The 11714-nt window shown below is 45.6% G+C and overlaps 1 protein-coding gene across 1 annotated transcript; it reads right to left on the bottom strand.

Moving 5' to 3' along the window:
- Positions 1 to 554: 554 nt before the first annotated feature.
- On the bottom strand, positions 555 to 10447 carry LOC149333601 (BTB/POZ domain-containing protein 6-like). Its single transcript, XM_089556082.1, has 4 exons — positions 9713 to 10447; positions 4207 to 4430; positions 2776 to 3084; positions 555 to 1630 (listed from the first exon to the last, which is right to left on the bottom strand). The coding sequence occupies exons 1-4, from the start codon at positions 9737 to 9739 to the stop codon at positions 1345 to 1347; spliced, it is 846 nt and encodes a 281-aa protein (XP_089412208.1). The 5' UTR covers positions 9740 to 10447; the 3' UTR covers positions 555 to 1344.
- Positions 10448 to 11714: the final 1267 nt, after the last annotated feature.

Below are 11714 nucleotides of genomic sequence, written 5' to 3'. Positions count from 1 at the left end.
GCAAAGCATTCGTTTTTTTAAACGGCCCCTATTCCCTGAATAAACACAGTTAAATCATCACACACAAATCCTAGCGACTCTCAGGTTTCAGGCTGGCTTCTGTCTCTCTGTGAATAAGGATGGTTACGTGAACTTCTAAACTTTAAATCTCAGCGGAGTACTATTGCACCAAATGCTTAGCACAGAAGTAGTCTGCATGCGCCGGCAACAGGAAAGAGTTTACCACAGGAGAATTATTGCGCATCACAACATCCGGTTTTCGCGAAGCTATGTAAGCATTTGGCACACAATATCCAGCAGTTCAACCTGCAAACAAAAATTAACCAAAAGACAGAAATGCGGCAGAAGAGGAAACATATGAAGAAAGGGGATAGCTGAAACAGGGTATATCAAACATAGCATTTCTTTATTCTGGACATGATAAAGACAGGCAAACATACTGTTCAGAGATCATCATTTTGACTACTCGCTTTGTGTGCGTAATAAGGAAAGCAAAGAACACACGCAACAAAGCCAACCACTTGCTCGTTCAGATGACACGACTGTTTCACGGCTCCAGTGTGGGATGGTTGCCTCCAGGGAATATCAGTGAGGCATACGCGGCTTCTATCTGCGGGGCTTGATGCGTGATTAAAATAAAAAGATGCTTCCAGTTGCTTTGCAGACCTGTTCAAACTTACACTTGCATAAAATACAAAACAGTATGAAAGAGTCCTTACAAACCCGAGTACTCTTATAAAAACAAACACTATTGGCAATACACATGCTGAAACATCTCCTGCAGCTTGCATGGTATAACCTTTGGCACATACAAGGGGAAAACCTTCCACAATGCTCGAAGCATAAAACAACTCACTGCATATCGATTTCACATTCTACTAAGTTTAACCTTCTATTTTATTTTTAATGATCTTCAAAGCTATTCTTTGATGCCGCATGTGGCGAGAAACCTTTGAAAACTGTTCAAACTGAAACTTGCAGAAAATACAAAATGTAGTGTGAAGCAATCTTTACAGACCCATGTACCTTTACAAAAACGAACACTACCAACAAAACACACACTAAAATATCTCCTGCATCTAGCATAGAATAAGGTCTGACACATAAAAGGGGAAAACCTTCCCCAATACTCACAGCATAAAAAAGTCACAGCGTTATGATTTAAAACTCCAGGGAGTTCAATGTTCTTTTAAATTTTTAGTGATTTTCAAAATTCTTCTTTGTTCCATGTAGTGATGAACCTTTGAAAGCACTCGGGGTGAACGCTGGGTTTAGGCTACAACGCGCATCCTCACACCTTACATGTGCCTTTTCCGGAATCCTCAAGTGTGTGTTCTCCAAACACTAATAGCGGCTCTGCGTGGAAGCGCAAAATCCCGAAGGAAGCGGCACCACCCCATTGGACGCGATCTTCCGCAGAACGCACATGGCCTCGTCGTTGTCCACGATGCCCCAGGCGACCGGCCCCGTCAGGAACTCCACGGTGGTCATGGTCAGGAAGCGCAACTTTGCAAAGAATGGACGCATCACGTCTTTCAGCTGGAGCGGGGAATCCGAGCCGAGGCTTTTGATGCACTGCTCCTTGGACCAGCGCATGACGGCTGTGGCTATTTCGATCTCCCGAACGTGCCTGACAGGCAAGAAAAGCAGTGAAAGAGGTCTGTTAAAGTATTACAGAACGCAGTGTGGAGACAAGGAGATCGTGGGACGATTAGCCTTACAGTGAACATGTAAACAGTAGGTGCACCTCCGTCTAACAGCGTAGATGAAATATTACTGGCATAGCATGAACCTAGAAGGCCCCGGCTCTCCAAGAATTAAAAAAGTAGCCTTTGTACCACATGCCTTTTACTGCTGTAGCTTCAGTGCTCTCAGGTGTCTATGGAACAGCTATGCGCGACCGCTAGATGGACAACTGGATTGTGAAATAATGAATGGAATTTAGCCTGCCGACGAAGCTTATATGAAAAACAATGAAGCGAGTATGACAAGGTTATGATGAATTATTAAAGGCTCTGGTGAGTCCCCAGAATCTCCTGCAGGCTTATCAACACTTCCGGCCCTGAAATAAATTTGCTAATTTAGAGAAAGCCCAAAGGTGCAGCAGTTGTATAGCAGGAAAGTGGTATGGGATACTAATAACAATAATGACAACAAAATGAATGCGCCTAGCTACGAAAAACAGAAAAAAAAGCGTGGAAAAGGCACAACGGTAGCAAAGCAACAAGAACAGTCAACAAATAAGTAACAAAAATATGAAGAACAGTGCTTTCTCATTACAGTGAGTAGTATTAAAGAACTGTACATTTACAATTCCTTGGTGAATGTAATAACACAGTGTTGATCTAGACAACACATCAGATAGGAACTCATAACACTCACAGTCTGTACATGCAATAAAAGAGTACTTCATTAATTTAGTCTTGAGTTCATTTCCCGTGTTTTAAAATAGTGCTCTCTTCTGTTTGAGACAAAGTGGGTGCTTTGAAGTAATTTTGGTTGTCAATGCCTTCCGAATTATTGCAATCACTTTGAGCTTGTGCTCCAGACGCCTTGTGCGGGATGGTTCCATTCCAATGTGTTTCTTTCTTTAACTTATAAATATACATAGCTGTAGTACTGCTTTGGTATAAATCCGACTGTGCAGTTTCAGATTCTGTTTTATCTTATCAGTGAGGTACTGCTAGTACTGATGCCACATTGCACATTCCCAGTGCGGCCTTACCATTGATCTGTATGTTGCATCTTTATAAATCCTGACGGGGCTGGACATACCTAATGTTGTCGATTACGAAGTGGAAGATGTGCTCTTCGGCTTGGGCGAGTTCTTTGAGAGACAAAGCCTGAAGTGCCAGTGACTCCGACCAGGACTGCAGTACTCCTGGGACGTAGGCATCCCTGTCCGGTTCACCGGTCCGGGTATAGTAGTCAAGGTAGGAGAAGAGGTTTGAAGGAACCAGGTTTTTGCGTATGTACTCGGTGCATCCATTTCTTAGCGACGCTATGAGGTACTTCCTAGAGGCTGCTCGGGCGTGCAGTGCGTCCAGTACAGTGCTGATGCGGGCACAGCCAGAGTAGAGGTACCTGCATCATATGCATGGATGAATGATAACAGCATTACCTTTGAAAAGAGGTTGTGACAAGCATCACCAGCCTTAGGGTTTTTATTTATTCTATTTTTTCTCAACATTTAAACTACTACCAGGAAAAGGCACGTATATACAAGGCCTCACTTTCCTCCTCCACCAAACCCCTCAAAAAAAAAAAAAGAACCAAGCTCAATCCCTCCCCCAATTCTCTTGACTGCCCTTGTTGGCCGGGTACTGGAGAAACAGCAGTTGGAACCCCCCGTCGCCCGCGCATGAAATGACGTATTTCTCTTGACAGCTAACAGCCAGGGACAAACACAGAAATTCTGCCATTTTTAGCTCTTTCAAGGGCCTTTCTTTGTTTTGACCGAAATCAACTAATATTTTACCTGAGTAGTATATTCAGGCCTCGGGAAAGGGAATTTGTTAGTTTTTGAGCGTGAAAACCCAGCAGGTAAGTTTTTAGAACAATGTGCAGTACTCCATACAAACTGTCAGATTTGATGGAAATAGTAAAATCGAAATGTTCTCGTGTGTCATGTAAGGACTCTAAGGATCGTGGAATCATTTTCTGTTTCGACGATGCACATTATGCTCGAAATTGAGCAAAAACAATCGATGTTTTCTCTCGCGGCAAAATCTGTCTACACACAAATGGCGAACAAATTGCTACCTACCTCACTGTTATGTGAAATATTATTTGCTGCGTGTGATATACATGGCACAAAAGACCAACCTATTTTCGATGGGAAGGGTGCTCAGTTCGAGTGAAACAATGAAATCACGTCCAGGTTCACCAGTCTCTCAGAACATGCTGTGAGTTTGCTGCGTACACAATTGTGTACAAAGCGCCTGAAAGGAATGTTCCTTTGTGGTGTCCATCGTTCGCTAACAAACAGCTCTAGAACGCGTTTTGTTTCTTCCCGTCAATGTTTTGAGTATGCGAATAACCTCTGAAATAAATTAGGATAGTGGGTGTATACTTATTATTCCCCCTGCCCCTGTCGTCTACAATTGAATCTCTGGCCACTTTAGGTCTAATCTTGCTCTCTGGCACGTGCGCTACACAAGATGGCGGCTGCCTGCAAAAAGAGGGTTGTGGTTCAGTGCTCCTCACCTGAGCATGATCTCGAAGCCCTTTGGGTGGACGTCCGTTATGTTGACGACGTCCCCTTCAGCAAGGTCCCCGAAGAACATGGCCTCGAACACCTCGCTCCTCAGGGCGAGAAGCCGCTTGTGGGCCCGAAATTTGCGTTCGGGAACATCGGGAAACAAAGCCGAGCGAACCTTGAACTCGACGTTGGTCAGCCGACCGCTGTCGAGAGAGGCCTCTAGGTCGATCTGCAAGCGGATGTCGTAAGATATGAAAGGGCGTGAGTGCACTGGGAGAGCATGAAATAGAAGTCAGATGGAGATAAAGCTGCTAAACTGAGTAATTATCCACAGAATATGAAGTTTCAGGGCCTAACACATGGTGCGGATATTCCCAATGTTAAAAGCTTGCATTGCCCGTTGATGGCCCATCTCCAGGAGCCTACCAGACCGTCCATTGCCCGAGCTTGGCGAACGATCTCGGCCCATGGTTGGGGATTGAAATTTGCCTTCCACTGGCTGATCCCTGCTTGCCTAAGCTGGGAGATGCTTAGCCCTACGATGGCCTAATGATAAATAACCTTATATACCAGAGAGTACACTCGAACGGCAGCTCTACAAGATACAAGAAAAACATTCACAAAGCATAATTTTCACTTTTTCTAATTTAGACATGAAAAAGAACGGCCAGCAGCTTATAACCATGGAGTAGTTGTTTGGCCTAGTGCCGACATATCAGGAGTTTGCAGCAGGTGAAATCTTAATAGTAATATTATCAAGCTGTCACCCAGACCAATGCCTAATGACATACGTTAATTAGAAAATCTCATGTTGCACCAACATGTCGAGCCTAAATCCACACAACAAAGCATTTTCACGGGCTTATACACTCCAAATCAAAGACCCTGCTGTTGGAGCCTGTGGCTCTTGCACATTAAGAATAAAATTTAATTCAGTTGTGATTCTGTGATGACACAAATCAGAAATGCAAATGAGCGGGCTGCATTGCAAATACCTTATATTAGAACAAAGTTAAAAGCCTACTTTGCAATCTTTGTTGCGAACGTTATGCTAACGTAATGAGACTAGATTTTCTCAGGCGCCACAACTGTGCGACATGCGCGTGTCATGAAGGTCATACTATCATACATTTGAAATACATTCTGCCGGCTGTTACACGTACGATCAAGACATACCGTTCTGATGAGTGGCTGTGCTTTAGCTAATTACGTGTAACTGTCTAAAAATTTACAGGAAGTGGTTGTTGGTGCTGTGTCGGCCTGTTTGCATGCCTACGCGTCGGCGACCAGCTACTGCCAGGCGTTTGTCAGCGGTCAGTAGTTTGTCTTCTGCCAATCACAGGCAGACACAGCAGTTGGTCTGCCATTGCCCAACACAGGCTGAGCCAAGTTGGCCAAGCACATCAGCTACCAACACGAAGCCGGCGAGCGACCAATTATCGGCCATAGGCCAATTTCTCTTGGGTTGCCACCTGACAGAAAACTCTTAGAAAGCGAAGCGTATTTCCTTAGTCTTGATTAACCAAGTTCATAGAATCCGGCGAGAATATGTACGTTCCTGCTTTGCTTTCTCATTGCGCTTATTAACTGGTCGCCGCAACTTTGTCGCTGGGATGTACGTATATATATATAATCAGGGGTCTTTTGACATTTCGGTACTTCATCACAACCTTTAACAGGCTAGCCATTTGTCTTGAATACGCAAGCCAAATTCTACATGAGTATGCTTATGCTTTGTTTCATTGCATATGGAATTCAAACGAGGCTCATTTCGTCAGCTTTATCGGGGCTGATCTCTAAGTGTGACACTGATCTTGCTAAATATTGCAGCCATTGACTGCCGGTTGACATTGCTTAGTGCTTCATAAGGAACAGAAGGCAAGTTTTTTTGCCCTTTTAGAAACTGCACAAAAAGTGGCATTATTTACAGCTCGTGCTTAAGCCTTTAGCACAAAAACAGGAATTTTGACGATAAGCGAAGTTGCTTGACGGAGGGAACAATGCACTGCGCGTCGAAGCAACAGCTCGGTCCAGGACCCTTTTTTGAAGAATTTTACCCCAGATGAGCTGAAATCCACCGCCAGAAGAGATCTTGTATCCGAGGAAACAGGTGGGTACCTGGCGGCTGTAGGGATTGAACACAGCACCTCCCAAATGCTTGGCGGGTCCTGTACCACATGGCCACCTTTTCTGTTCTGAGCACTGTATTTCATCCAACCCCTTATCCCCACATTGCCTTGACTCTGGGCTCTTCGGTGACAGCCTGTACGCAGCGACATGTGGATACTAAACTGTCTTCACTCTCTCTCCACTTTATCCCAAGTGTCCATCCTGCTGTTATGCTGTCACTCTAGGAAAGAGTTTTGCCTCAGACTACGACAAGCTTGAGAAGCCTTCAATACGTGCTGAGCATTAACTCCCGAAATTCTTTAACGAGACTCAAGAAACGTTTGCCATTAGAAGCCATTCAACGAGACCATTCAAATGGTGCAAGCCAATATACACCCATTTCTCAAAACATATGTGGATACGGCAATTCAGCCGTTTGCACTACAAACGGAACACGAATGAGAAGGATACGAGTTGTATAATGTATCCTGCATTAAAATCTACATAAACCACCTAGAAATGTTTATCTTGCAACCCAGCACTGAGAAAAAACACATGAAAAGGGGAAGGCAGCTATACTCCCTATCAGGCTGGCCAGCATCGAGGCGGCAGAGTACAGAGACCAGTGTTTTTGTTTAATCGGTAACATTGGGCATACAAAACTGCACCTCTGATCGTTTCGTCGCAGCCCTCAAACTGAAAATATAAGCAGTCCACCGTGCTGATACCTCTGTGTTTACATATGCCTCTAACGGTCTGGCTATGTTTTGAAGCACACAACAGTAACGAGACATCAGAAACAACAGAAAATCTACCCCTGCAACAACCCTTTAATTAACATCTGCAGAGTCTGTCAACGAAAATTAAATGCTCCATTCAATCTCTCCAGCTATAGGCTCGAGTTCACAGAGTAATTCGGCAGGTCACAACAGGCACAAAAGGCCCGCATTTCCTAAGGGCTGCTTTCATGGTAGTAGCTTCACTCCTCCTGGAGAAAACGGAGAGTCAAGATCGACAGAGAAGTGCTTTGTACTGAACTGTATGCAACAGTGTTAATGCGCAGGACTTCTGGTATCGCTGTAACCAAGAGGCGATGCTACAGTAGCGAAACTGGCGCACTATTTGACACCTTGATTTCGACACGGGCTTTTGCAAAGGCTAGCAGCTAACTGACCGAATTGCAGTGACCCTTGCTTTCGTCCACAGATGTAGAATAAACATATGAAAGATATACGGTTTCGTACAACCACTTAAGGCCCCAGTGATGAAGCTTCCGGGGATCTAGATTTTGTAAGGCGAGACAAAGTCAGCTCACAACTAAATGTTAACATCCTGCTCTGCCAAGGAGGTGGGAGAGGCTCCAGGGAGGAACGTTGTCTCACGTTCGGTCTGCGATCTTCAAGAAGAGTTCGTTACGGTATCCCAAGTGCGTATTCCATAACAGCGACTCCTCGCCATCCGTGCCTTAAATTTACAGCAGCCGCCAATTACTTGTTAAATAACCCAACATACAGGAAGGTCGTGGGACTATTCATCTCTCAATTGTTCCTCACATCCAGTTTCTACAGATTGCACCCACCTGCATTTCATCGTGTCGTTGCAGAGGGTGGCCCTGGATACAGAGCGCTCAGATAAATAAGACGAGAGTTGGTGTATCCTCCAGACAGCAGAGGCACTGGCAGTGGCAGAGCATGCATGGTAACCACAACAAGCCTCGGCCCATCTCGTGCTTTCTGCACTCTAACCATACCTCCACCTCCAAACCTGCTCTGTTCTTTCTAATCTCGAATGCCTGTCACGTCCATCAAGCGCAGACAATCTTCCACTACCGTTTGTTTTTACTGAGAAAACTGACAAAGCACTCTGGTGCCTAGAGGACATAGTCTTTGTCACTTCTCATGTGGTGTAGTGTTTGGGATGCCCCCCCCCCCCCCTCCCACTCCTGTCTGGGTGGATTAGTGCAGCGGACTTCCTTGAGCGGAGGTGACCACAGCAGCAGCGACGAAGGCCGAAGATGCAAAGGGGGCTTACAGGGCACTGACAGCGGCAAAGAGCAGCAGATGCAGCAGCGACGTGGCGGCGCCAGTCAGGCCGAGTGTATACCCTCGGGTCGTACGGAGGGGTGCTACGCACAGTCACGCTGGCTGTTAATTGAAGACGGCTGTGTCCTCGCAGAGTTTTCGTGTTCTCGACATCCAGCTGGGAAGCACATTCGTTCACCTGCTGGTAGACTGCGGGAGATTCATATCCAGCCATGTCGGATTAGTCAGCATCTCCCCCCTCCCATCGAACGAGCTGCGAGAGAGCGGAACAGCCCGCAACTCCCCTGCCGTGGGTGGTAAAACCAGCGTGCACTTCGGTCCATCCGATTGGACAGTGCTCTTCGAACATTATTCCCCAGTCAGGGGTTTGGGGAATTCGAGAGCTATTTAACGGGTGTTGTTTTGAGGACTCCAGTGCACTCCCGTTAAAGAAGAGGCTTCCTTTCACTGAGAGTCACTCTCAGTTGCTCTTTTTGTAAATAATGTAAATATTCCTCTATAAAATTCTTCCTTGCTTGTTTTATCTTCGTAACCCCGTCTCCTGCCTTCCTCATCCCTTCTCCGGCCCGACCACGCTCACTCGATCCTAATAGTGGGTAGTAGCTAACACGGCTGCAAAACTCCTGCCCAACTCTGTCTTCATCTGCGCACATTCATGGCAGGTTGAGGCATTTCGTGCAGAAAATGCACATGTGCTTCACACTGCATTGCACTGAGGGACATAGCAAACGTAATGCGCATGTACCAATGTAAACACTATAAAGGCTATAGGTTGCGCCAGCCATACATGATCCGCCTTCAGCGCCTGAATGTTGCCGACGTTTACTGAAGGAAAAATCTGCGGGTGAAAAATACCAAACTTTAGTTCGGCAGTCTTGCATTATAATGATGCGCAAGACATCGGTAAACAAACAGAAATTGCTGATATGAATTATGACTATAATCGAATTTCCTTCCTCATGTTACTTCACTTTCGGTTTCATCGGCCAAATGGCTGTTAAGGCGTTAAATTTCAGTTCAAGTGAGGCACACAAAAATAGTAACTGCTCATCCTTTGTTTTGGAGCTTGCGGCAAGCCAGCATTAATTTGTAGCGAATTAAAATGCTAGAATAGTACCTATATGTCACTTTTTATGTATTATTTCATGTAAACTAAACTTTGGTTTCATAGCCATCATGTCAAATAAAATCAAATTTCTTTCCTTTTGTACACGGTATAAGGATGGATTTGTACGAGGTAGAATGGATGCTGTGTAAACCAGAACTGGAGTAGCATTACAGAAAAAAATTACTTGATATGACACCAGCTTTTGGTTTGATAAAACAGGTAGTGGACAACATAAGATGAAATCATGCTCACATTGTGTTGAAAAGCAGCTGCGGCCATATCTTCGGAGCCCTGAAAAATGGAAAAGTTTAAATTGAGAAACCAAAGTACTGCTATTGAAAACACCTGACAGTCAACAACATTACCACATAGTCCTCACACGGGATGACCTGACTACAGAGAACCGGTGGATACATTGACAGAGGGTATGTGCATACACTTTCAAATCAGGTGGTGTCCGGATCAACTGGGCTGAACAACTTTTTTCCCACTCGTTTTCCTTAGTATAAAAATATGTCTCAGACTGCGTGCTGGAATCAATTATTCCAGATGAAAATGGCGCAAAGGGAACACGAAGGATGCACAGGAGAATGCAGACGACGCTTGTCAGAGTCATCATGCCGTCCTTCATGTTTCCTTTAGTAAATCCTAAATCCAGCTAAATCCAGCTGCAGAGAGACCACGCATAAGTATCTCTCGCAGTTTTTTTTTTTTTTAAATCAAGATGCACTTCGACGATCTGAAGTGTGCAAGGCAAAAGCTTTTCCACGCAACTTGTCTGCTAACAAGACGACGGCCCTAGGCACACAAGAGGTGGCTATGGGGCGACTTGGATTGGCAAGTCATGACCCATGACTAACTAGTCATGACTAATTTTTTGAAGACTAACTAGCCATGATTTGTTAATGACTGACTAGTCATGATTGGTTAAAGACTAACTAGTTGCGACTAATATGTTGATGACTGGTTAATGACTAGTGACTAGTAATGACTGCTATGACAAGGGTGTCTATACCAAGTTGACGTTTCCAAATTCCCTGAGTTTTCCAGGTTTTCCCTGAGTGCATTTGTTAAATTCCCTGAGAGACACATTACTTTGGTTTATGCGAAAACCGCCTGACACAAAGCCGCCTAATGGTATCACTCTTCAGTAAGCATGTTAAAAAATAAAAAAAACGATTTAGTCTTATTTGAATAGTAAGGAGTAGCTTTTACCGTATTTACTCGCATAATAGGCGCACTTTTTTTTCCAGAAAATTCGGCTCAAAGTTCGGGGTGCGCCTATTACGCGGGGTAAAATTTCCGGAAATTTTGCGTAAACGCACTCGTGTATGGGCCGCACCCCGTTTTCCCGAAGAAAATATTAAAAAAAAAGATCCGTGTAAGGGCTGCACCGAAACTTTCTACGACCCACGCGGGAATAGCCTTCAGAATGCACGCGCCGAGGCCTCTGCGATCGGATCCGGCTGCGCGCACCCGGCGCTTGATCGTGGAGGCCACACACGCGCACAGGAGCTTCCAGACGCCACCCACGGAGGGCGCCCGAGGTAGAGCTTATCATCATCATCAACGTTTTCTCCGCCGCGAGCTTTCGCTATCCATATCGCAATCAGCATCTCTAGCTCGTTTTTTTTTTTTTTGTTTTTCTTTGTTGCTGTCAAGTGCCGGGATCTGCGGTAGCGCGATAGTTCATCGTGGTTTATGGCTTTGCCGCGGAGCGTTGCTGTTTTAGCTCGACGGCCAAGCACCTTGCCACGTGATAGCGTGCGGTAAAATCTAGCCCCGCTGCGCGCGCGCATGCGGAGATTAGCGCGGCAGACTGACTGTAGATCAACCTCCTTGCTGTAGACCATGCTGTAGACGCCCGCGCCGCGGGTCGCACATACGCGCGCACTAAAACATACCAGAATCAAAACATATAGGGCAGACTCGGAGAGCGAAAAATGAGGGAGAAAACGGCTTCGTAAACACTCGGCTTCGTAAACACTCGGCTTGCGAACGCTGGCCGCGTGACGTCAAGCTCCCTCAGACGGCTGGGAGTTTGCTCTCGAACACGGCTAGCGTGCGGCAGGTCGGAAAATACGACGTGGCCGAGAAGTGCGGCAGTTGCGACTGCGGCGTCCCTAAATTTTCGTACGCGACTCCAAGCGCCGCGGTTTTCGCGGGCCTAAGTCGGGAACGTTTCCGGCTGGAGATGAAGCTTTCCAAACAGACGTTTAAACTTGAGCATCCCTGAAAACTGTGTGCGGCTGTT

The sequence above is a fragment of the Amblyomma mixtum genome, chromosome 8 (assembly GCF_055824585.1).
Source record: "Amblyomma mixtum isolate Tamu chromosome 8, ASM5582458v1, whole genome shotgun sequence".
Classification (NCBI taxonomy): domain Eukaryota; kingdom Metazoa; phylum Arthropoda; class Arachnida; order Ixodida; family Ixodidae; genus Amblyomma; species Amblyomma mixtum.
The sequence above is the reverse complement of the archived record's forward strand: the minus strand, read 5'-3'. Positions and strand labels throughout refer to the sequence as shown.

Bases quoted from the DNA above. Each gene is read 5' to 3' on its own strand.
- LOC149333601 (XM_089556082.1), bottom strand. From the start codon at position 9,739: ATGGCCGCAGCTGCTTTTCAACACAAT. The intron at 4,431-9,712 runs GTGAGCATGATT...ATCCGCTTGCAG, and splicing joins CAGCTGCTTTTCAACACAAT to ATCGACCTAGAGGCCTCTCT. The intron at 1,631-2,775 runs GTATGTCCAGCC...CTTGCCTGTCAG, and splicing joins TTCGTAATCGACAACATTAG to GCACGTTCGGGAGATCGAAA.